At 68.9% G+C, this 24832-nt stretch overlaps 1 protein-coding gene across 1 annotated transcript; it reads left to right on the top strand.

Annotated features, from left to right (window-relative positions):
* Positions 1-1096: 1096 nt before the first annotated feature.
* On the top strand, positions 1097-18333 carry TPCN2 (two pore segment channel 2). The gene is made up of 25 exons (XM_037515678.2): positions 1097-1220; positions 3439-3503; positions 4018-4094; positions 4371-4548; positions 5557-5673; positions 6180-6286; positions 6829-6901; positions 7151-7253; positions 7793-7858; positions 8169-8233; positions 8508-8605; positions 9006-9087; positions 9353-9439; positions 9879-9998; positions 10088-10147; positions 10526-10654; positions 11223-11272; positions 12334-12433; positions 13632-13703; positions 14112-14185; positions 14482-14560; positions 14643-14725; positions 14958-15039; positions 15348-15442; positions 15595-18333. The coding sequence occupies exons 1-25, from the start codon at positions 1097-1099 to the stop codon at positions 15671-15673; spliced, it is 2265 nt and encodes a 754-aa protein (XP_037371575.1). The 3' UTR covers positions 15674-18333.
* Positions 18334-24832: the final 6499 nt, after the last annotated feature.

Genomic DNA, 24832 nt, shown 5'->3' with positions numbered 1-24832 from the left:
AGCCGTCACAGTGGTGATGTTAGGGGGAAAAGGATGTCCAACCTGGTAAAAATGTTCATCTGAGACTGCATCCCAACATCCATATATTCGATCTTCATCACCATGGAAATGGTGGCAAAAAGTGAAAGGGGGGAATTGTTAGGGGGAAAGGCTGTCCTAAAGCTAATCCCATACAGGCTTTGTGGACTCCACCCCCACCCCAGGCCAAAGCCAAAGACACTGGGAACTCCACATCCCATCCCCACCCAAGGGAAGGTGGCTGGGACCTGAGGGTGGGGTTCAGCAGTCAGGTTGATGTAAAAGCCAGACACGTGGGCTTTGGGGGCCCCCCATTTTGGCTCCCCGCCAGCTCGCAGCGCCCGGCCAGCTCAGAGAGTGCCTTTGGGTTTCCAGGTCGGCGGATCGGGTAGGACGCATGAAAGACTTTATTTCCCTGTTTTCTCCCTGAGTTGTCCATTTTCCTTATTTCCCTTTCCCTTGTCAATAAACCTTTATGAACCTTTCGCGTGTGCCTGCAGCGGAGTGTTCATAAGTCCCTTGTCAGCGCGCGGTGAGGACCCCCAGCCAGGAACCCGTTCAGGATCGGGGCTGCCCTATAACAGTGACAGAAAACAAGCGCACTAGAGTCCCCCTGGGAACACTGCAGGTGTCTGTGAGCATCTAAGTGCACCCCCACTTACAGTTAATCTTCCCAATGTCAACATCAGAGACAAACACAAGTTCCATTTCGGGGGTCCTTTAGGGTCATTCCCTGTATCCAAAACTCACGTGCAAAACAAAATCCTGGGCGTCGCCCCGGAACTCGGTTGTGGGAGGGCCCAAGAATTTGCGGCGTCCACCAGGGCCGCGTGACGCCGACGCCCGGTCCGCGGCCCGCTCTTTGAGAACGCGCTCCTGCCACTCCCCGCGCAGCCGGAGCGGCGCTGAGCTCCACCCACCGGGGCGTGGCCCGCGGCCCCGCCGCCCCGCCCCGCCGCGAGGCCCGGGCTCTCATTGGCTGCCGGGGCGGGGCGGGGCCGGCGTCGCGGGGCCGCGGCTCCTTCCGCGCCGGCGGGGCACTGCGCCTGCGCGGGCGGCTGCGCCGCGCGTCGGGCTCATGGCGGAGCCCGCGGCGGGGCCGGCGGCCGAGTCGGCGCCGCTCCTGGGCCGCGCGCGCGGCGCCGGGGCCCGCGGCTCCTGGGAGGGCCCCCCCGGCCTCCGCGGCGGCCACGCCGGCCCCGGTGAGCGGCGGCCGGGGCCCGGGTCCCTCCCTGCCCTCCGGCCGGGGCGCGGCCGGGCGCGGGGCGCCGGCGAGGGGGGCGCGCGGGGGCGCGGGGGCCGCAGCCCCGCCGAGTGCCCGGACGGACCGGCCGCGCCCCCGGGCGGCCGGGACTCCTCGGAGGCAGCGCCGCTCTTGGGGCGCCGCGGCTCGGAGGGGGCGTCTCCCGCCCAGGGCGCGCGGCCGGCGGGCGGCCCGCTGGCGGCTCCTCCTCGCGGCCGGCCCGGGAGGCGCTGCTGGGCCGGGGCCGCCTCCCGCGCCGCGCAGCTTCCTCCCGGCTCCCGCCCCCGCGGCCCTTCCTGTTTGCCCGGAGAGGGGGCGAACCCCAACCCGAGGGCCGCCCTGCCGCCGACCCGGGGCACTGGGCTGGGCGCGGGGTTGGCGGGGAAGGGCCCCGCGGTGCCCGGCCCGCAGTCCGGGCCCGGAGGGTGTGCGGGACGCGCCCCTGCTCGCAGCCCTGGGCCCTGGGCCGGTCCCGCGCTGGGCTTCCTCTCCTGTCCCGCAGGTTTCTTCGTGGGTGTCCTGTGGGGTAGTGGGGGCCGGGGCGGGCCCCGCGGGGAGGGGGGACGGGAAGCTGAGGCAGCCCAGAGGCTGCCCTGGGAAGCCTCTCCATGCGGGGAAGCCTCCCCGCATGGAGGCACCGGCTGTGCCGGGGGTTGGGAGCTGCCACTTCCTTGGCTGTGTGGCCTCGGCAGGCTGCCCACCCTGGGGTCTGTGAAAGGGGTGGTCACGGGGTGCCTCAGGGGCACTGGGGGTCCAGAGACTCCAGGGAAACCTCATCCAGGGCCGGTTCTGGGTCAGGTACATGGAGGTCCCGGCCCTGGCAGAGCGGGTGGTGGGTGAGCCCTGCAGCCACGTGGTGAGCTAGAGCCAGGGCCCGGCACTGCTGCGGGGGTGCACGCTCAGGGGGGCTCTTTTGTCCTGGTCCTGGGGCCTCCTCACGGGCCCTGAGAACGTGGACAGGGCGCCCTGTGTTCTGGGCAGTGGGGATTGAGAATGGCTCATTCAGGCTCCACCCAGCTGTCCCCTCGGGCTCCCAGCAGTGTCCTGTGCTGGGGTTTGCAGGAATTCAGCCCGCCCCCCCCCCCAGCTCCTCCTACCAGTGAGGATGGGGCTGCTGCTGCTGGCGCTGCTGTGGGCCCCAGGTTGTGTCTGGTGGATCCTGGAGCAGGAGCTGGGAGGTTAGGACCAGATGTTGGGGAAAGGCTAGGGCCGGGGAGACTGACCCCAGGGCTCATGGCGGGGGACCGGGACGTGCTTGAGCCTCTCCTGTCCACTGCTCTCTGCCGCAGACATTCCACCCCGACATAAGCACTGGTGTGTCCAGTGGGGTGATGGGGTGCAACAGGTGACTGCCACCCAGAGTTGGAGTCCCTGGACTGCTCAGTTGGAGTCTGGGCTGCGGTAGGGCTTGCAGGCTTGGAGAGCTTGGGGGGGAGGTGCGGGGTGGGGTGTGTGGAGGGGTGTATTGTTTAGGGTTGCAGATGGTGCAGGGAGGCCCCCTGGAGGCTGGTGCCATGGGGGCAGGGTGAGCAGGGTGAGAGGGTGGCCAGACCCAGAGTTTTACAGAACAGCCTCTGAGCCAGGCGAGCGGGTTGGGTGAGTGCTGGACAGTTCCAGGGTGGCCAGTGCCCTTGGCCCCAGACAGCTTGCCAGGGCCTGTCCCCTCCAGCCGCACCCCAACCTGGGCCTGCAGTGGCTCTGGCCTCTGGCCACCTGTCTTTCCTAGTCTGAGTAGTTGTATTCTTGTCTTGCTGCGTCCATCTCTTCCCCCTACCTCCCACTCAGTCACCCCGAGCTGTCCTGTGCTCCCTCTTCCACCCTGTCCAGTGCCCTCTGGGGGCTGAGCTGGGTGCCGGTGACACCTGTTTGACAGGGGAGCGACAGGTGCGGGGTTTATGGTGGGGGGTAGGGTCTGAGCCCCCCAGATTTGGTTCTGCCCCTCGCCATGGGCTGCGTGTCCTTGCCATGCTCTGCCGGGGTGGAGCCTCTGGCCCCTGCACACGACAAGAAGACCCCTGGTCCACTCATGTGTGCACGCTGACCCCCATGGGGGAGCAGCATCTCGTAGCAGAGCCTTGGAGAAAGAAACAAACCAGGTTCTTCCTTGACCGCAGCCCTGAGGGGAGCCACGTGACCCCCTTGGTCACCTGCGTCCACCTGATGCCCTTCTACCCCAGGTGCTGCAGCCAGGCGGGCCCTGTACTTGGAGCAGGCTGTGGTCTTCATCGAAGATGCCATCCAGGTGGGTGGCACACCTTGGTGGCCGAGCCGGCTTGTCCCCAGGGCTCTGGGGACTGGGTGCAGGGGCCATGGCCTCGCTGCTGGGCTGTGTGGTCAGCGCCACGTGACAGCTGTGCCCTGCGCACTGTCTCCTTCAGTCCTGGAGGAGGCGCTCGAGTTCCAGGTCATTAATTTCTTGACTTGCACATACCTGGGCTGTTCGTTGCCACCTGCTCCAAGGTCCTGTGAGGAGAGGGGCTGCGGTGGGGGTTAGGGGGCCTCGCAGGTGAGGAGACCCCCTCAGGCAGGTGGCCAGTGCTGTGCATTCGGTAAGTGCCCCTGTGTGTGCCGCCGGCCTGGACTCCACCTCAGGTGCTCAGCGTGTGCGGCACCAGCCTTGCCGCTGGCTCAGGGGAGCTGTCTCCCCTGATGTCTCCCCACTTGTGTGTGTGTCGGGGTGCGGAGGGCGCCCTGCCTGTGGCCCACTGTGCTGTGTGGCACCAGGCCCCCCATGCGCCCGCGACCTCTCATTGCAGTACCGCTCCATCCATCACCGCATGGACGCCCGGTCGCTGTGGCTGTACCGCTGGTACTACTCCAGCGCCTGCCAGTGGTGAGCGGGGGCCCGGCCAGTGGGGGTCTCGGGGGGCTGCTCCCAGGGGGAGGAGCAGGCGCTGCCTCCCGTCACTGAGAGACGCCCAGCCCAGAGGCTAGGGCTCCTTTCCAGAACATTCCGGTCAGCCCTGGCAGTTGAGTTTCCACCAAATACGTGTTCATTGACCCGCGAATGGCCCTGGGCCAGGAGGGTGGGCCGAGCCTGGCCCCGGCCGCCTGCTGCTGACCCCGCGTGGCTGGCCCCTGCCTTTGCACACTTGCGTCCCTTTTCCAGGATCTTGAGCTTCACCATCTTCTTGATCCTGTCCCTGGCGTTCGTCGAGATCCCTTCCTCGTTCACCAGCACCTCGGACGTCCGCTACCGCTCGGCCCCCTGGAGCCCGCCCTGCGGCCTGACGGAGGGCGTGGAGGGGCTCTGCCTGCTGATCTTCGTGGTCGACGTCTCTGTGAAGGTGAGGGGCCCGCAGGCTCGGCAGCCGCGGCTGCCTTTCCTTGACTCTGCACTTTGGCCGGTGGGGCCGAGGCCCGGGCTCCCTGGGAACTGGACCTTGAAGCAGCCGAGGCCTCTCCCCATGGCCCGGCCTCCCGCCCCCACGAGCAGCACAGGAGAAGGGCTGGGGGGGCCAGGGTCTGCTCCGCGCGACTGTGTGTCTGACCGTGGGCTCGCCTCTGGCGCGTGTCCCTGCAGGGGCTGGAGGAGGCCCCGGCCTTGCTCTCTGACGCTGCCGGGCCGGGCCTGAGCCCGAGCGGCTTCCTGTGAGCGCAGCGGCGCGTGCTGTGGCCCTCGGGCCTGTTGCCTCCACCAGCACCGCCCGGCCCACACAGGCGTCAGCGTGCACCTTGCCTGTGGCCAGCCCCGTCCCTCGGTCTGGCGGGCGGGAAGGTGGCCTTGGCCTCTGCTGAGCCTGAGGGGCCCCGGGCAGCGTCTCAACTTCTCCTTTTTCAGCCCATACCGTGATTAGGAGGTCGGGTTAAACTCCAGCTGGAACCAGTGAGACGTTCCCGCGAGCGCGGTGGAACGGCCGCTGCTCTGGGGACGTGTCGGTGGGAGGATGCCCTCGCTCGTGTCTGCGGGCCTGACCTCTGAGGCCGGCGACGGGGACGCGCAAGGGGCAGGCCCTTGACCGCATCCCACCTTCCGAAACCTCAGCCGGGCCAGGGCCGCCCACTGCGCCGCCGCCTGGGTCCCGGTGGTGCTGGGGTTACGCGGAGGTGGTGGGTGGCTAGGCCCAGCAGGCGGGGCCCCGTTACTGATGCGGGAGCGAGGCCAGGCTGGTTAAGTGCCGAGCCAGAGGTCGCTGCTGCCTGGCCTCAGCAGTGGGCAGGCCTCCTGGCCACCTCTCCCTGAGTCCTGCGGAGACCACACTGCCCGGCCCTGCCCCACTGCTCTGGCCACCCAGCCTCGCCTGGCTGCGGGGCCCCAGCGTGCCTGCCTGTGCCAGCTGGCCCGTCTCTTGCAGAGCTACCTGGTCGGGTGGGACCAGTTCCGGCAGAACCCCTGGCTGCTGGCCTACCTGCTGGTGCTGGCCGTGTCTCTGCTTGATTGGGCCGTGTCGCTGAGTCTCCTGTGTCAGGAGGTAGGTAGGGGGTGGCTGGGGCGATGCAGGGTGCAGAGGGCCTGGAGAGTGCTGGGGGCCCAGGCCCTGCCCAGCCCAGCCCGGGCCCTCTCCAGCCCAGCCTGGCCCCTTCCCGGGGTGCCTCCCCTGTGCGGGGGGTCTGTTCCCCTCCACAGGTGAAGACACTAAGGGAGGTAGAAGGGCCTAGGGGTGGCTTCCGGCTCCTCATGGCTGCCTCACCACTCGCTGGGCCCCTTGTGGGCCATGCCCCCGATGGAGCCCCCCAAAGCCCTGTCAGTCAAGGGCCCGTGTGAGCCACAGCCTCCTGCCTCCTGCTTTGCGATTCTGATATTGTCAGGTCCATCCCGTCTGGTGCCTGAATGTTCTGCAGCTTTGAGGCTAAATTGACCCCTGGCACTGCCCAGAGGCTGCTGTGGACCTGGGGTGGGGGGCGAACTGTCTTCCCAGCCACACATGGGCACCTGGCCCAGCGAGCTCTGAGCCCCCTCCCTGCTCCTGCCTGATAGCCGCTGCGGCTCCGCCGGCCCCTGCGGCCCTTCTTCCTGATGCAGAACTCCTCCATGATGAAGAAGACGCTCAAGTGTATCCGCTGGTCGCTGCCGGAGATGGCAAGGTGTGCTCCCGGTGCTCGGCCGGAGGTGTGGGGGGGCCGCCTGCTCCCTGCGGTGTGTGTGCGGGGGTGCTGGGGGGGCTGCCGCAGCTCCCATCTGGGCCGCTATGCTCTGGGACCCAGCATGTGGTCTGTCAGGCCCTGTGGGCACTTTGCCCACCCAGGGCGGTCAGCGGGCAGGTGGCGTGTGGCTTGTGGTTGTGGCACCCCTTGGTGGCCTGTGCAGAACCCCCCCCTCTGCTGCAGGGCTTCCCGCCCCTCCCCCAGCCCCCTCATCGGTGAGATTCTATGAAACACCAGCTCCCCACCCTCAGGCCTCCCTCCCCTGCCCCGTCCCCCCAGGTGGGAGGAACGGCCTTTCACCTAGAGTCCTGGGGTCCCCGGCCGCGCCTCTCAGGGTGGGGTAGCCCCTGGGCTGCAGTTCACTTCCACAGAGAGACTGTCCACAGGGGGTGGGGCCCCGGGCTGAGCCGGGCAGGTCTTGGGTTGGGGGTACAGGGAGCTCCCCAGTGCCCGTGCCCCGCTGAGCTGTGCGTCACCCCCAGCGTCCTGCTGCTGCTGGCGCTCCACCTGAGCCTCTTCACCATGTTCGGGATGCTGCTCTTCACCGGCAAGAAGGTACCCTCCCTTGCCCGACGGGGCCCTGGGGTCCGAGGGGAGCCGCCTGCGAGCCGGGCCTGCTGTGGGGGCTGGGGTGACCGCTGTCCGTGAGGGTGTGCGGCCGCCTGGGCAGCCGTCTGGGGCTGCACTCCCTGAGTCAGGGCCTGTCTGACTGGGGGGCCGGCTGGGGAGCCAGGGGTGCGGCTGGAGGGTGCCTGCTCTGCGGTGCCGGCCCAAGGGGCCCCTCAGTGGCCACGTTTGTCCCAGCAGGACACCGGGCAGGACAGGGAGAGGCTGGCCTACTTCCGCAGCCTGCCGGACGCCCTGACGTCCCTCCTGGTGCTGCTGACCACGGCCAACAACCCTGACGGTGCGCGAGGGCCGGGGGTCCTGGGCGCCCAGCTCAGGCCGGTGGGGCGGGCACTCGGGGGGGCGCAGGTGGGCTCCCCGGTCTTCCGTGCGGAGGACAGTGAGCAGGTGAAGCTCAGTGCTTCCCCCTCCTTCCTTGTGTTTTCCTTTCTCGTTCCTAGTTTCCTTCCTTCTCCTGTCTCCTTCCTGCTCCTCTTTCTCGCCCCGTCCCCTTGTCTCCTGACTCCGGAGAAGCAAGTGGACGGTGTGTGGGCGTCCCTGGGTGGCCCCGCTCGCCCCGCAGGGTCTGCCCGGTGGGGGTGGGCGCAGCCCTGGAGGGCGGCCCTGGCCTCGCCGTCCCGCCGTGCTTGGGGAGCGGCTCTGTCCCCGGGCGGTCCCGGGGGCAGGCTCAGCGTCGGGGTGCTCCTGGTCCCGCACGCGGAGGCGAGAGCTGGGCGTCCGGCAGGGGCGCGCCCCCCTCCAGAAGCAGGCGTGAGCGGGGCCGGCGCAGGGCGCGGGGCCGGCCGCGAGTTCCAGCCTCTCCGCTCCCCTCCCCGGCAGTGATGATCCCGGCGTACTCCTGGAACCGCGCCTACGCGGTCTTCTTCATCGTCTTCACCCTGGTTGGTGAGCCTGGGCCCGTGGGGGTCTCTGGGGTGACAGGCTCCTTGGTGCTTAGGGGTGGGCTCGCTTCCCGACCCGAAGAGGTCACCCCAGTGTCACCTCTGACTTCACCCCTGTGAGACCTCCCTGGTTTGTGGTGTGCGGTCACCCCGACCCGTGACCTTGGCCCTGTGTGGAGGCCGGCAGGCCCGCAGGGTGGACGTGGGGTGCCCCAGGTAGTCCTCCTTGCGGGCGCCCCAGGCCTGCCGGGCCCTGTCCCCCCTTGGGCTGCCCCGCTGTGCTGCAGCCCGTCCGACCGTGGCGTTCCCCCCAGGAAGCTTGTTTCTGATGAACCTGCTGACGGCCATCATCTACAACCAGTTCCGGGGCTACCTGCTGGTGAGGGGCTCAGGGCCGGTGGGGGGCGGTGCACATCCCGGCGGGGGCAGTGCCTTTGCACAGCCCCGGCTCCTCGTGGTGAGAATCGGAGAGGCCTCCCCTGCCCCCTCCGTGCCCCCTTGGGCCTGCCGCCTCGAGGTTCCCTCCCCGCCCTCCCTTAGGAGCACCCTCGCCCCTGCTCCGGTGGTGGCTTCCCGGCCTGGGGGCCCTTTGCCCTCAGGGCTGCCGGGGCAGGGGGGTTGCTGAGCGGCCCCTCAGAGCCCCGTCCCTGCAGAAATCCCTGCAGACCTCTCTGATCCGGAGGCGGCTGGGGACCCGGGCGGCCTTCCAGGTCCTGTCTGCGGCTGCTGAGGGAGTGGCCCCCGCCCAGGGGTGAGTGCTGGGTTCCCGGCCCTCTTCCCCCGGGGCCGGGCCGGGCGATGGTTCAGGCGGTTTCCCAGCCCTGCTGGCTGCGCGGGTGACGGCCCTGGCTTCACGGGGACCATGTCCCACTGCCCCGGGGTTTGCTTAGTTCTGGGGCTCCTCGGCCTCACCCCCCCCACCCCATGCTCACCCTGCTGCCTGGCTCTGGCAGGGGTGATGGGGGCGGGGCCCTTGGGCAAGGCTCCCCGACCCCCAGGATCCCAGGCAGCCTCCACTGCCCCTCCGGCGGGACGGTGTCCCAGTGAGGCTGTGGTGCCAGCCCCTCGTGGAGGCTGGTCGTCGCCCTGGGCCCCACGTCTGCCCAGGACCCTGCAGGGGCTCACCGGCATGTGGGTGTGTTTTCCCACAGAGTTGGGGTTAAGCCCCAGGAGTTCCTGCAGGTGCTTCAGAAAGTCCAGCTGGACAGCACCCGCAAACAGTCCATCATGGAGGTATCAGCCCCCAGCCTGCCCACCCCAGCCTGTGCCCCGGGGCTCCCGTGGGGGCTGGGGGTGTCATTTTAGATCAGCCAGGCCAGCCTCTCTGGGTGGAACTGGGGGGTCATGCGCCCTCCTCTTGGGCCTCTCTTCACCTTGACCCCGCTGACCCCACTGGCCCCAGCTGACCCAGCCGATCCCACTGACCCTGCATGACCCAGCTGACCCCAGCTGACCCCACCGACCCTGAGTCTGCTGACGTGGCTTCCCTCCTCTGCAGAAGGTTCGTTGCTGTGGTGATGACCTGCTGTCCGCTGAGAAGTTTCAGGCTCTCTTTGACGAGTTTGACAAGAGGGTGATTAAAGAGGTGAGCGGCCACCCTGATCACGGCCAGCGCCAGGCCACCCAGTAGTGCAGTGACCACGCCAGGATGTACCTTCCTGGAGTTCTGGGCTTAGTGGGAACAGAAGTAGTCTGGCCCTCGGAAGCTGGGACTTTTGTTCTTGTGGGGTGCACAGGCCAGGCTGACCCAGAGGGACCCCCGATGGATGTCCCGTCTGTGTGTCCTCTGTGGGAGGCGGCGGAGCTGTCCTCTTGTCCTTGTAAGGCCTCCAGGTGGGCCTTGCCGTCCGTTCAGCGTGTGTCCAGGAGACCCCAGAGTGTCTCCGTCAGGACTGAGCGCGTCCTTAGGCTGGGCTGACGGATGGGTGGCGGGGTGGTAGGGACCCCACCCAGAACAGGGGCGGCAGCCGGGCTCAGGGGTTCCGACCTCTGGCTGGTAGATCTGAGTGTGTGTCCCTTCCCAGCACCCCCCGAGGCCCGAGTACCGGTCCCCATTCCTGCGGACCGCCCAGTTCCTTTTCGGCCACCCCTACTTTGACTACCTGGGGAACCTCGTCGCCCTTGGCAACCTGGTGTCCATTTGTGTGAGTGTGGGGGTGCGGTGGGGGTACCCTTCCTGCCCGGCCGGCTGTCGGCGCCCGCCTGCCCACGCCCTGCCGCTCTGGCCCCGCAGGGCTTCCTGGTGAGGGACACGATGGTGCCGCCTGCTGACCGCGACGACTTCGTCCTGGGGGTGAGCTCCGCTCCGCCCGGCCCCACCGCTGCTGAGTTCCTAGCATCGTCCCTCCTGGGGCTTGGGTGACGGGGCCTGTGTTGGGGGGCAGCCCGGCCTCTCTGGGAGGTCTCTGTGCTGTTTCCACGGAGATCAGACTGGGGCCGGTTGGGAGTGGGGGGGATGTCGGGCCCTGGGCCTCTGGGTCAGGGAGCAGGTGAAGCCGGGCGTGGGGTGCGCTGAGGTCACCTCAGGTCACTGAGGACTGGAGTGGGTAAGAAGGGGGCACTGGGGACCGGGTGTGAGGGTGGGCTTGGGCAGAGCAGCCGAGAGGAGAGCCCGGGAGGCGACGGTGCGGGCGGAGACGCGGCTGACCGGGCCTGTGACCTGCGCCCGCAGGTGCTCAGCTGCGGCTTCGTCCTGTATTACCTGCTGGAGGCGCTGCTCAAGCTGCTCGCCCTGGGCCCGGGGGGCTACCTGTCCTACCCCAGCAACCTGTTCGACGGCCTCCTCGCCCTCATCCTGCTGGTAACCTCGGGCACCCCAGGGCAGTGGGCTCAGGGCTCCTGGCTCCCGGGGCAAAGGGCTGGGGTCCCCCCGCCCCGGGTGCACTGCTTCCTGGGTGGTCCTGGAGCGGGCTGCGGGCTGCAGGAGACCGGGTGTGGGGGCAGGCGGGGGACCCGCAGCCCTCTCCGGCTGACAGCTCTGCTCCTCGGTGCGGCCACCACAGCAGGACCTGACGCGGTGGGCAGAGGGACGGGGTCCTGGGGCCGCCGGTGGGCCTTCCCCAGAGCCCGCGGGAGGGGTCACACGTGTGTCGCTCAGGGATCGCGGTGACCTCTGTGGGGCCAGTCCCGGGGCGCTGGAGCAGGAGCGGGGTGAGGCACCGGGCCCCGCCTCCCCCTAGTCCTGCCCTTCACGCGTGCAGCCCCGAGCTTGAGACCAGGGGGTCTTGGGCCGCGGAGGCGCTGACACTTGGAGCCTACCCTGGGGACAGGCCCGAGCTCTGACCTCTGCCCCATCCCCTTTGGGGGTCGCTCCTTGTGGGCGCCCCTGCGTGGCTGTAACGGCGCCTTCTTTTCTCTTGTACCTGAAGGTCCTGGAGGTCTCCACTCTGGCTGTGTACCGCTTCCCGCACCCCGGCTGGTATGTGACTGGGGTGAGGGCCAGCCGCGCCGCCCCCTGGCGCCCCAGGGAAGGGTCTCGGTCCGTGGCCCGGGCCTGCCCACCTGGCAGGCCCGCCTGTGGGGGATGCGGGGAGCAGCCCCTTCTCTCAGTTCTCGGGGGCTCTCTCTTGGGCAGTGCGTTCTCAGAGCGGTGATGGGGGCTGCCGGAGGCCCCCCGAGTGCAGCAGGCTCACCCCAGTCCCAGGATGGACACGCGGCTGGGGTGTGGGGCTGGGTGACCTGTGGGCCCTGGAGTGGGCCTTGGACCTGTTTCTGGCTGAAACTGACGTGGGGGTCACTTCTCTTCTGGCTGCGGCATGTGGGGGCGCGGGGCCCGGGGCTCACTGAACTCAGCTGCCCTTCGAGCCTGCTGCCCGGTCCTGGCACTGAGGCTTGGGCACCTGGGCTGGGCCCCGGGTGCCTTGTGGTGCGGTGGTGGGCCCAGGGCGCGGGGGCTGCTCTCCTAGTGGAGAAGCTGAGGAGCGTGGGGGTCAGCTCCCCGGGGAGGGCTGGTCTCAAGGAAGGGGGCAGGCCCATGCGGCCTGGAGGCCGAGTCGGGCGGCGAGAGCGGGCACTCTGGAGTGCGGCCCCTGCTCCTGGCGCCTGAGGGCTGCTGTGTCCGAAGTGGCCGAGGACCCACATCCCTGCTGCCTGCAGCCGTGGGGGCGGCGTCTGCTGAGGGTTCCCACCGAGTAGGGTGAGAACAGCGAGCGTGGCCATGAAGGTGGCCGGGGCCAGCGGCCGGGAGACGAGGGCAGTGGGGTAGAAGCGGAGGCCGGGCGCGGACGTGGGTCGAGGGCCACGGGGTGGAGGCGGGGCCGGGGGCAGGGTTCTCCGGTCCTGCTGGGGCCTGAGCTGGAGCAGCCGGCGTGCAGGGCCTGTGTCTCCCGTGCAGGCCCGGGCGCTGGGGGCTGTGCCGTGGGCGCGTGCCTTCACCCTCACCCAGCCGGAGCCGCCCCGGTGCTGGCGTCTCTGCGGCTCTGGCCTCCTGTCTCCTCGGCCGCGTCCGGCCTCTCCCAGCCCGCCTCCCTGTCTCCACAGGAAGCCGGGGGTGCAGGGCCTGCTGTCGCTGTGGGACGTGACCCGGCTGGCGAACATGCTCGTCGTGTTCCGGTTCCTGCGCGTCATCCCCAGCGTGAAGGTGCGCCCCCCCGCCCCCGCCCTGTGCCCTGCGCCCCGGGGCTCCGCTCTGGGAGTGGGCGCCCAGGAGGGACAGTCCTGGGTTCTTCTGGGCACCCAGGTGGGCGGTGCTGGAGGCAGCTGCAGCCAGAGTGCCACCCAGTCCTACTCTTCGGGGGAGAGTGCAGGGCTGGCCTGCGGGGGGTGAGGCCCGTCGGGGGTGGTCCCCTGCCCCCCGGCACCTGGGAGGCTGAGCCCTGGAATCTAGCATTTCCCCAGGTGTCCTGAAGTGTCAGGAAGCCCTCGGGCCCTGGCCCCCGCAGCTACTAGTATGAGGGGCAGAGGAACGCATGGCTGGGCGCTTCCAGGCCGCTGCTCAGGAAGGAGGGGGTGCGGCTGGTGGGGGACTCACTTCTGGGACCCCGCTGCAGGCAAGGGGTGCCTCGTGACCCAGCTTTGGGCCCGGAGTGACCAGCCTGGTGGGGAGGAGGTGGGCGGCTGGGAGCTCGGGTCGCAGAGCCAAAGAGCCCAATATCAGGCCCTTTTCCGAGTGTCCAGGTCCTTCCTGCCAAGCCTGCCCTGCCCCGAGGGGCCCGTCCCGCCGGGGCTGTTCCCTTCAGAGGAGCTGGGGTGCTGGTGCAGTGGGGCCACCAGCGGGGCTTCCTGCACCGTGTGAGCAGGGTAACGGGGGTACGCTCGGCCCCCACGCGCGCGTGCACGTGACCGCGTCCAGGCGTGTGAGCGCACTGCCCCGCGCAGCCACGTTTACCGTCCCAACGGGCTCGCTGGTGCCGTCCACATGTGGGTGCCTTGCTGTGACCTCACCCCCGCGCGCCACCTCCCCTCCCCACCGGTGCCGATGTGGCGTGGGGAGGCCAGTCAGGTGGACGGTCACCACTGTGGGGGGCCTTTCTGTGCGGCGCAGCTGGCCAGGCGGGGAGCTGCCTTGGGGGCGCCTGCTGGCTCTGGGGTCCCCTTTTCCAGGCACGACGTGGCCACTTCCAGCGTGCGTTGCTCTGGCTTCCAGCCCAGGGAGCTGTCGGCTGGGGCGGCGGGCGTGCGTTTGGGGCTCTGTGTTCTGGGGCGGGGGCACCAGCGGGGCTGGGACCAAGACCCCGAGTCGGGGTGGCGGGGCGTGGTGTGGGGCTCACAGGCGTGTGCGGTGTGCGTGGTGGGGTGGGGTGGCAGGGCGGCTTCAGCCCGTGCTGTCTTCGTCGCAGCTGATGACCGTGGTGGCCAGCACCATCCTGGACCTGATCAGGAACATGCGGGCGTTCGGTGGCGTCCTGGTGGTGAGTCGGGAGCGTCGGCTGGGCCGGGCCGGGCCGGGCCTGAGGCCCAGTGGACAGGAGAGGGCAGGGTGAGTCCGGAGCTATGCCCTCCTCCCCTGCACCGTGGGGACAGGTCACGGGCCACCCTTCTCTGGGGAGCTGGGCTGCCCGTGGGGCTCCGTGGATGCCCCTGGCGGGTGTGGGGGGCAGGGTGGGACTGTCCCTGCCAGCACCGCCATCCCTGAACCCTCTTCTCTGGGAAGCGCAGAGCGGGCGGGCAGCCTGACATCCCTGGGCTCCCGGTTTTATCTTTGGGGCTCCCCTGGCAGCAGCTCCACCCCTCCTCCCAGCGCCCTCCCTCTGCGGCGGGTGGGTGGCCTGGAGGGGTGCTGGGGTCGTGCGGCTGGGGCTGACCGGGCCGCCCTCCAGGTGGTGTACTACGTCTTCGCCATCGTCGGTGTCGCCCTGTTCCGAGGCGCCATTGTGGCTCCTGGCAACAGCAGGTCAGGGGCTGGCGGGCACCTCGGGGTGTGTGTCTGGGTGCACGGGCGGCCCTGGAAGACCTGGCTCCTCTCTCTGCCTCCTCGCCTCCCTGTGCCCCTCCCAGGCCTGCCTCGAGTCCGGGGGCGCGTTCCCCTGCTGTCCTGTCAGCTCCCCCCGCCTTGGGCCTGCGCCGTCCTCGCAGAGCTGCAGGCGTTTCTTCTCGGCCCCATCTCTGGTTCCAGTGGGACGGGGCGGGGGCAATGCGGGGCCCAGGTGTGGTGCCCAGCCCCTCTGTGACCCAGTGGTGTGTCCCCAGCCTGGTCCCCAACGGCTCCGCGCCCTGCGGCAGCTACGAGCAGCTGGAGTACTGGTCCAACAACTTCGACGACTTCGCGGTGAGTCCGTGCCCCTGCCCCGCCGCAGGCCGCCTGGTCCCCCGCCCCCGGCACCCCCCTGGACCGTGTCTGCCGCCCGCAGGCCGCCCTGGTCACCCTGTGGAACGTGATGGTGGTGAACAACTGGCAGGTCTTCCTGGACGCCTACCGGCGCTACTCGGGCCCGTGAGTGACCCTCCCCTGCCCGGCCCCACCCAGGCGCCCCGGGAGCCTTGGGGCCCCTGGGGGGCTGCGGTGGCCGAGTGCACGAGTCCTGCTTGGAGCCAAGGGCTCAGACCTACCCCTGCCCAGCCCCTGCCCGTCGCCGGCCGCCCGGGCCCCCGGGTGACTCAGCATCCCAGCTCGGGGCATCTGTGCAGGCGGCCACCCCGCTGACCGCCCCCCACGCTCCCCGCAGGTGGTCGAAGCTCTACTTCGTGTCCTGGTGGCTGGTGTCGTCTGTTGTCTGGGTGAACCTGTTTCTGGCTCTCATTCTGGAGGTACTGGGCGTCCCTGCCCGGCTCCTCAGTGGCTTTCTCACGGGCTGGGGGGAGCTCTGCTGGGCTTGTCAGCCCAGCCTCCGGCTGCTGGGGCCTCACGCAGCCCCCCTGATAGGGGAGGACCTTCAGGAGAGCTGGGGTCTCTGCTCCTTTGGGGGCTGGTGCCCTGCTGGCCCGATCCAGGTAGTGGGGGACGGGGCACTTCTCTGCTTCCTGCAGGGGGCCGGGTGGGCTCAGTGCCGGGCCGTGGTGAGGCGTGCTTCACACAGGACACCCCCCCCGCTGCGCCCTTCCCTCCTGCTCCCCAGAACTTCCTTCATAAGTGGGACCGCCGTGGCCAGCTGCAGTCCGCCTCGGAGGACCCGGAGGCCACCTACGAGATGACGGTGGAGCGGCTGTTCCGGTACGGCCCGCGGGGGGCCCATCAGCTGGGGTGGGGGTGGGGGGGCATGGCGGGGTGTCCTCTGACGCCTTGGCCTGTGCATGGGTGGGTGCGCTGTGTGCTGCCCGCTGCCCGGCCCCCGCACCCGCACATCTCCCCGCCTCCCCGCGCAGGGATGTCCTGGAGGAGCCCACGGAGGAGGAGCTGCTGGAGAAGCTGAGCCGCCACCCGCACCTGGGGCTGTGCAGGTGACGGCGCCGGGCAGACCTGGTCGTGGGGGCCGGCGCTGTGGCCGCAGGACACTTTCCACCGAGCAGAACCACTTCGCCCGCCCGAGTCTGGGGACTGAGACCGGGACCTTGGCTGCGGAGCTGGACCCGCCAGCGGCCCACCCGTGCCGCCTGGCCTGGGTGCCCCGTCCTCAGTACTGCTTCAGTGGACTCTGCGCGCAGGGCAGGGCCTTCAGGACAGTCCAGAAAGCAGCGGCATCCCTTGTGCCTTGCAGCGCCCAGTGCCTTCGCTGCTGGCGGCCTTCAGGGACCAGCGGCCACAGGGGGCCGCACGGGTCGGCCAACAGCTGGGGCTTCCCGCTGGGGGTCCCCATGGCCTCACATGGAGGCAGGCCCGTCCGTGTTTGTCTTGTGGCTTGTGCGAGTGGCTCACGGGGTGGGGGCCGGTCCTCCACGTAAGGCAAGGCAGTGGGGTCCTCGTCCTCCCGACTGCCTGTCCTCCGGGCCGGCCGCGGTCATCTGGGTCGTGCGCTGCTCCGAGGCCCTGGCCGGGGTGCCGGTGTGGTGCTGGTGTGGTGCTGTCCATCACGCGGGGCCGCCTTTCCTGACTTGCGTCAGGCTGGGGCGGGGCCCAGAGGGCAGCACCACATGAGCCACCGTCTCTCTCATTGACAGGCTTTCCCCATCAGGTGCTGACTGGAATGAACTAGCGCAGCCCCTGGAGTGTCGAGGAGGGTTAGGGTCTCCTGGGGTGCTGTGCTGACCGGCGACAGCGGCCGCGGGTGCTGAGGGTGGCCTGGGCACGGGGCTGGGTCCGCCGGAGGAAGTGAGTGTCCTTCCAGGGCCCCCCCACCTCGGCGTCCAGGGAAGTGTGGCTGACGTGTCCCGTGCACGTTTATCTGAAGTCCTGGCAGGGACCTGACGTTCCTTAGACTTGGGGGGCTGTGAGGACACTCCACAGGCACAGACACTCCCTGTGCCCCCACAGGCTTCCCTCTGGAGGGCTGGTTTCAGGCGGGGCACCTGCTGGAGCCGTGTCTGGAAGTTACCTTGGCCGCTGTCCACACCGGCTGGGTTTCCACCCCCCGGGGGTGAGCGCCATCTAGCGGGGCGTGGCTGCCGAGCCCCGTTTTTATTACAGGTTAGACCCCGGGTAGCCCGTGGCTCTCCCCGGGTCTGAGGCCTGCGTCCTCTGCGTGTGGTCTGCCGGCTGGTCCGCCCTCAGTGAGCCCGGTTCCGTGGCTACTCCCAGGCCGACGTCTGTGCTGGCCTCCGGCCCGGTGGGCATCTCGGCGGCCACGCTGAGGCTCCACCTGCCTGCCCTTCCTGCTCGTGGGCGGGGCAGCCCCGGGGTCGCGCTGTCCCCTGCGCTGGGCCCTTGCAGCCCCTGGCTGGGAGGAGCGTCTTCCTGTCTCCTCCGGCCGCCCCCCCCTCCCTCCGCTGGGATGCCAGCTCCTCCGGTCTGGCTGTGACCAGAGGGCGGGGGCCTTACCACGAGGCGCCTGACTGGCCTCTGTCCCTGGACCTGGCGGTCCCGACACTCAGACCAGCTTCTGCAGACAGTGGCTCCCAGGCCAGGCTCAGCTCTCCCCTGGCGCGCTCCAGGCTCTGCGTCTTTGTAGCCTGTCCCGCGCCACTGCCCCGTCGCCCAGCTGCGGCGACTCAGCTGGGCTGCTCGGCCCTTCTGCCCTCTGGCCTGCTCCCCTCGCCTGGCCCCCACAGCCCCTGCCTGCCTGGCTCACAGTCCTCTCTGGCCAGCGGGCCCCTTTGTCTCACCTCGGTCCCCGCCATCCGCCTACTGTCCCACGAGTGTCCCCAGCTCCCTGGCGCGAGGAGGTGATGCTGGCTCGTGCTGGGTCTTCCCTGCCTGGCCCCAAGTGAACCATTTGTCTGAGGACCCCCGTTCTGTCATAGAATCTAGGGTCTGAGCCGTTGCAGGGGCGGGGGTGCACCAAGGTGTAGGCAGATGTCCAGTCCCGCCCCCAGAGCAAGCCCTGGCCACCTCGGGCTCGACTGAGCCCTCGTCTGGGCGCCTCCAGTCACCAGGAGCCTGAGTAGAAGACGTCTGGCCCGGGGACAGTGGGGCTTCCCTGCTCCTGGAATAAATGTGATCCCACCCTTCTGGAAAAGAACTTGGTGTGACACCCCTTGCTGAGTGATTCTGCAGGGTACCCTCTGGGGAGTGCCTGCTGGGTGTGCCTGGTGTCTGGGTGCTCAGAGCCCTGGTGGGAGGTGGGTGCAGCGTGACGCTGCAGATGCCGCTGTACGGAGCGGCAGCCATCTTTGGAATATTACACAGCAGTGAACACGACGCAAAGCAACCTGCCAAAGAAACCTGGGAACAGCATTGAGTGACAAAGCGAGTCCCTGAGGACTCCCCACAGCGTGATGCCATTTACCTGAGATTCAAAGGCAAAATGAAACAGTGTTCTGTGTGGGCGTGCACGCAGGGCCGTGAGGTTGCTGAAAAATAAACTCCAGGGGACTGTGAGCCTGGGTCCAGCGGGCGGGTCTGGGTGCGCGGGGACGGGACGAGACACCTCCCGGGGGTGTCAGATGCGCTCGACGTCCTCTTGCGGGTGGGGCAGGGGTCGCCGTCCCCGCTGTCGACCTGCTCCATGTCCGCAGAGGCTGCTCTTGTGCCTGGGTGTGCCGAGTATGAGACGCGGTGAAGGAGGGTCCCAGCGGGCCTGCGGGCGTCGAGCAGGGGCTCCTCCAAGGAACCGCAGTGGTGAAGGGTGCGGGTGGGCGTGCGGGGACTCCCTGGGCTGCTGGGGAGACCCGGGTGCAGCAAGGCGCGGCAGGGAGTCGGGCTGGCTGGGGCTGTGCACCTCCAGTGGCCAGAGCCGGTGCCTCCAGCCATGGGGGCTGCTCCCGGCCTCCCCCCCGTGGGCTGGCCCTGGCCCTGGCAGCTGGACAGTGTCCAGCACCCGGGTCCAATCTGTCGCCGGGATCCGGGGGCAGAGCCACAGCAGGCGGGCCGGCCTTTCATGTGGCCCTGTCTGCCTGGCACAGCAGGGGGACCTTGCCCTGCCTTTCACCAAGGCGGCGGGATTTGGTTTCCTGCCTCTGAGATAATTGGTGGTTCTTGTTAAAAGGTTAGAACAATTCCTTGATAAAGAAAAACAAAAAAAACCCCAAAAGTGGAAAGCGGGCCCACCGCACCGCTCTTAAAAACAAGGAGGAGGCGTGGGCTCCACGCCCCTGGCATCGCGGTGGCCAGCAGGCGGCCGCGGGCAGCGCCCTCCCCACCCCGTGGGTGGCTGCTCCGGTAACGCGATCGGGGCTGCGGCGGCCGCCACACCTGCGGGCCTAGCGGGCCGGCTGCGCCCGCGCCCACAGCAGTTGGCTAATCCGAGCCCGGGCCCCAGCCACACCTGTCGCCAGGTGAGCCAGGGGCCTTCCCCCCTCCCTGGCCGCGGCTGACAGGCATTTCGGCCGGTGGGAGCGACGGGCGGCTCACCGGTGTGCAGCGCGCCGGGGGAGCGTCTGCGCGGCTGCTGAGAGCGGCTCCGAGGGCGTGGGCCTGCTGCCAGGCCCCCAGAGGGGTGCGTTAAAGTGCAGGCTCCTGGGCCTGCCCCTGGGCTGCCAGCCTCTCCAGCAAGTTCCCAGGGTGCTGCCCGGGCCCAGTGTACTGGGAGGGCTGGCTGGGCGAGGCCCTCCTCTGCTCTCCTCCTACCCTGAGGGATGCAGGGAGCAGGATCCCCGTTTCAGGGCAGCAGCCCTCCTTTCAGGGAGCCCAGAGCTGCCCACACCGCCCCTGCCAGGCAGAGGGGTCCTCAAGAGGGGCCGCTGCCCAGCCTCTTCTGCCATGGCCAGCAGGGTCCAGGCCGGACATGGCCACCTGCTGCCCTCCGCCTCCCTGCCATTCGCCCAGCTCTGGGTACACCCTGGAAGCTGGGCATGGGTAACCCGGCTGGACCCCCACGGGCTGTACGAACAGAACCGGGGGCCTGCCCAGCCTCCGTGCAGGGCAGAGTGAGGAGACCCACAGGGTCCCTGGGCACCAAGGGGTAGTGATGGGGGCCCAGCTTCCGTGGGGGTACTGCTGCCCCTTCTGCTCTGACCCTGTGCTGTGCGGCTCCCCCAGAGTGCAGGTGTCTCCCTCCCTCCCTGTACCCCCAGGGCCTGGCGGCATGGGGATGTAGGGGCCCCTCGGGTGGTCTCGGGGAATGTGTGCGTGCACCGAGCTTTCCATGCCATGCAATGCCGCCAGGAGCGGGGCGCCCCCTGGGAGCGGATGTGGGTGCGGGACGGGGTTGCTGGAGGAAGCAGGGCTGCCTTTGCCCGGGGACTTGCGGCTCCACCATCAGGCTCCTCACAGCTGGGCCACTGTCTCTACCTCCCAGTAGCGGGACGGAGGCACAGCTGGCTCAGGGGCCCTGCCCACAGCCTGCGGGCAGGAGCCCAGAGCTGCCACAGCCTGGCCGCCTCCGCCCAGTCCCCAGGGCCCTGCCCAGCCTCGGTGTCGGTGTCTGGGTCCTAGGGGACTCGGCCTCTCTGCTCATGCCTCCGCTGCCGATGGGCCTCCCTGTTAGCGGTCACGCTGAGCTTGGCGGTGACGGAGGCAGGGCCACACCTTCCCTTGGGGCCCCCAGATGGTGCTGAGCAGCCCCCTCCCTCCAAAGAGGTGTGCACTGGGAAGCGGCCCATGCAGACCCAGCACCCGAGGGTGGGCTCAGAGCCCCACAGGGCTTGCTGGGGGCCTGGGCAGGCACCTTGTCAATCCAGCTGCTGCCCCCTGTCTGGCTTTGGGGACAGGAGGTGCAGTTCTTCATGCTGCCCTGCTGGCGGTGTGCTGTGGGGGGCAGAAGTGATTTGCATACAGGTGAGGTCCTGAGACAGACCCTGGGCGGCCAGAGGTGGGGCCACGTAGAGGGCCAGGTAGGTGGGCCCTACCTGGAGAGACGCAGTATCTGGACCGGCCAGCAGGGGGCAGCAGAGCTCCAGCAGCAGGAGCCCCCGACCCTGGCCTGCCAGCCTGAGGTCCAGCACCAGGCGCCGCTGACCGCGGGAAGCAGGGCAGTTACCCCCGGCGCAGCCTCCGTCCCTGTGTTCTCCACAAAGGTGTTCTCACCACGACAGCCTTCCTCGACCCCCTCACTGTGCTGGGAGCTTCCTCGGGCCCCGCAGCTTGGCTGCCTGTGCACACGGACCCTCCAGTTGCTCACCAGGGATGAGCCTCAGGGATGCTGGGGCCCGTGTAGTGCCAGTGTCCAAGCCCAAGTAGACAGGGCCTCTTCCTGGGGGTGCAGGTGGGCTGCCCAGGGCCGGCGCATGTGGGGGAGCCGTCCGCAGGCGTGGGAGGGCCCTGCTGTGCACATGGGGAAATCTGGGTGTCAGGGCCGGAGGGGAGGCCCCCACTCCCCACAGCTGTCCCTTGTAAGTGCGCTGACAGCGAGGGAGGAACCGGAAACCCTGGCTGCCAGGTGGGTGCCAGTTAGGCAGGTGCCAGGGGTCTTCAGTGTGTGCCCTCCCCACGGTCAATTGAGTGTGTGCCCCTGCGCCTTTGCATATGTCCTCCCCAGCAGAACCCTATGTGGGTCAGCCTGGCCACCCTCCCTGCTGGCCTGGCCAGTCTCCTTAGCATTTGGGGGCTGTAGTATATATTTGGGGGGGGGTTACCTGTCTATTGTTTGCCTCCCTGAGGTCAAGGACTTCAGTCACTCACTGCTGAGTCCCCAGTGAGGAGCTTAGTGTGTGTCCTGAGCGCTCTGCCTTATCTGTTGACTGGGCGACGCATGACAAGGAGGGGGGTGCCACCCTGGGCCCGCCCGGGCCGTTATCTGAGCAGCTGGTGGTGGCGGGGTGAGGTGCCTCCCTTCCCTTCATGGACCCTAACTCCGGGTGCAGGTGGCCGGGGCTCCTGGCTGTTGCCGGGGCTGTCCTGCACTGAGGGGTGGGCTCTCCTGGACCTCTTGCTGGAGAGGCTGTTTCCTGTGCAGGGGCAGCGGCCAGCAGGGCTCCAGCTGGACCTGGGGGCGTGGGGAGGCTGAGGTCGGAGAACGGCAGCTCCTGGCTGTGGGCAGCGGACACCCCAGAACACCACCCCCAGGGCTCCAGGACCCGCAGGTACTGCTCGGTGGGGAATTGGGAACCTCGCCTTTGTTCCAGCACAAACTCACCCACCCCCAGCTGCCCACAGTGGAGCGGTCCCACGGGCAGGTGGGAGGCACCCGCCAGCCCCACAAGCCCCATGAGCTGGGGTGTCGTACACCCCAAGCTGGGGTGGGTCTGCACGCTGGGTGGCCTGGCACAGAGGTGGGGTCTCCAGCGAGGCGGCCAGAAGTCAGAGCAGAGGTCAAGGTGTCCCAAGGATGCTCCGGGGGGGCCTCCCTGCCAGGCTCTCGACATCCCTCGCCATTACCCGCTTCTCCCGTGCGTCCTTGAGCCTCACTCGGACGCAGTCCCTGGGTTTAGGTCCCCCGTGTGGCCTCGCCTGGACGTCACCCTCTGCCCTCTGGTCACACGCTGAGGCTCTGGGTGGCCCTGAATGTGGGGGCACGGTTGGCCGGGAACGGGGTTTCTCCGGGAGCGGTGGTCACCGGGACAGCTCTTCTTGCCCGGTGTGGTGGCCGCTGGAGCCCAGCGAGTGGACGTGCGGATGAGGCAGGATGTGAGTGGACAGGGCGCGGGCTCCAGGGGCAGTGTGGGGGGCCAGGGCTTCGGTCTCGTCCAGTCTGGGCCTGTTTGGTCACTGATGGGCCTCGGTCCCCAAGTCTGCAGCGGGGGTCTGCCCCACGAGTCAGCGCTGCAGCAAACGGGCAGGCGGGGGGCCATCCCCAGCGAGCAGGGACACGGCTCCTGGGTGGCCGGCCCGGTGGGGACAGGCGGGGGAGGGCTCGAGCCTGGGGCCGGCTGCAGGCCAGCCTCTGCCTGCCTTGCTGAGCACGGTGGGTCCTGGCCGCTTAGAGACGGTCAAGGAGGGTCTCCCTGATAGGAGGAGCCCTGAGCACCCCCAAGACAAATGGGGGACCCCAAGACCAGCCTGACCTGGAAGGTAAGCGCCCCGCGGGGGCAGCGAGGATGGGGTCCAGAAGGGAAAGTGCGGGGCTGCAGGACATCGGCAGGCTGCGTCCACGTTGAGCCTCGGCCGCATGTGTCTGTGGTCAGAGGATACTCCGGGCAGCGCCACCGCCCTGGCCCCATGCCCTCCCCCCACTGTGGAAGGCAGGCAGAAGGGCGTCCTGGGGGGAATTTCTCTCTGTGGGTGTCTCGGGACTCCCTGTGCCCACGCTGACCTCCTGGAGTGAGGGTGACACCGTGCCAGCCGGCCCGCCTCCCTTGCTCAGGCCTCTCGTCAAATAGCTAATGATTGGGGAACACACAGGATGGGGCCCTGGGGGCCCCGCGGGGAGGGGCCCTGCCTGGACCCTTCGTGACTTGGGGCCTTGGAGCTTTCATGGAGATGGGCCCCTCAGCCCAGCGCATCACCCTGCCCAGCTCTGGTGCCCCTGGGGCCCACTTACCTGGCACCGAGTGAGACCCAGGGGCGGCCCAGGGAGGGGCCTTGATGTCAGGACGCCTGACGCTGTGCCAAGGGCCCCAGACCCGCTGCCTGGCGCCAGCCCAAGCCAGCGTCTCAGGGCAGCTCCTGCCAGAGGCTTTGGGGAGACGACACCTTTGACAAATGGCCCATTAGCAGCCTGGGGGGCGGTGGCCCAGCCCCAGGCCTGCCTTGGCTACTGGCCTGGGTCCCGGCCTCAGGGCCAGATGGCGGGTTCGGCGAGGGCCCAGGACGGGCATTCCTGCGTGGCGGCCGAGCCTCGCGCCTGCCAGCCAGAGCCCCTGGGAGCCTGGGCCGCCCCGAACCCTCTGGGGACCGGCCTGGGGTGAGCCCAGGGGGCACGGGGCATCCCGCTGCCCCCCCTGCCTTGTCCAGCGTCCGGCCGTGCCCCAGGCCTCGGGCCACGTCTGTCTTGCCGGTCATCTCTAGCAGGCCACAGAGGACGTTTCCGTGTGAGCTCGTTTTAGGGAAATGTTTGCGCTCCGCGCACTTTCCCACAGCTGCAAGACAATGCTCTGGCCTGCCAAGGAGCCGCTGTCCCCCGGGCCTGGCACTGGCGGTGGGCTGGAGGCTGGCCAGGTCCGGCTGCCAGTGGGCACCGGCGATTGCTATCAGGATGCGTCTGATTAATATCTGACGTCGGGAAGCCTGTGCGGCGCTCGGGCTGCCCACTGCGAGGGCCCGGGGGTGGTGTGAGCGGCCCTCGGGCCTGGCCCTGGCGGTGGGTGCTGGCCCCGGCCCTGCCCCCAGCGCGCTGCCCGGCTGGGCTGCCCCTGCGGACCTCTGCTTTTCCAGTTCATCCAGACCCACAGCAAAACCGAACTGTCCAGTTCCCCTGTGGCGCTCTGGCCTGGCTGCGGGACGCTGTGCTGTGGGAAGGTGCCTCTGGCGGTTCCTGGGCCTGCCCCAGCCCCCTGCCCGTGGCAGTGGCCTCCCTCCCCGGGCTTCCTGCTCCGTGGCCACGGAGGCCACAGCTCCCTGAGCAGTCCTCACCGGACACGTGGCCAGGAAGGGGGGACAGCAGCAGCGTGCGGCTGTGGGGGTCAGTCATAAGCAGGCAGGTGGGGACTCAGGGCCCGCAGCCTCTGGGTGCGAGAAGGGGCTGGAGTCATGGGAGTGCCAAAGGGGGTGGCGTGTGCGGTGTGCCCAGGCCGGGCTGCAAGGAGGCAGAGGCGGGCTGCTGCCCAAGGCAGATGGGCAGGCCTGGGGCCACGCTGCCTGCTGTGAGCTAGAACCACGAGTGGGAGGTGCCGTGGGTGGTTTCCAGATGGGCAGGGCCCCTGTTCTAAGGAGTGAGAACCCTGGGGGACCAGGGACCTTGTATTGACCCCAAGATCCCGTGGGCTGGGGTAGCTGGACTGCACCCCGAGGAGGGTCCCCTGGGGTCCCACCACAAGAGCCCTTGGGGGACCACTTGGGTCCCTGATGGCATGCACCCCAGGGCCCAGCAGGCAGCCTGTGTGCTGGGGACACTGAGGAGGCCCTGCCCCCCGCATCCTGCAGCCAGTGTTTGCCAAGACCAGGGTTCACTAAGCACCACATGGGGTGAACATGCTGGTGGGGCTCCTGCTCTAGGGCAGCTTGGGGTACCTCAGCGCCCCGCCCTCTGGCATCTGAGAGGTGGGCAGTGAGCCAGGCCCCCAGCCTTGTGGGAAGGTCCAGCTGCCGTGTCCA

The sequence above is a fragment of the Talpa occidentalis genome, unplaced genomic scaffold (assembly GCF_014898055.3).
Source record: "Talpa occidentalis isolate TD23 unplaced genomic scaffold, MPIMG_talOcc4v2.1 talOcc4.17, whole genome shotgun sequence".
NCBI classification, from domain to species: Eukaryota; Metazoa; Chordata; class Mammalia; order Eulipotyphla; family Talpidae; genus Talpa; species Talpa occidentalis.
This window is presented reverse-complemented; position numbering and strand designations above follow the sequence as displayed.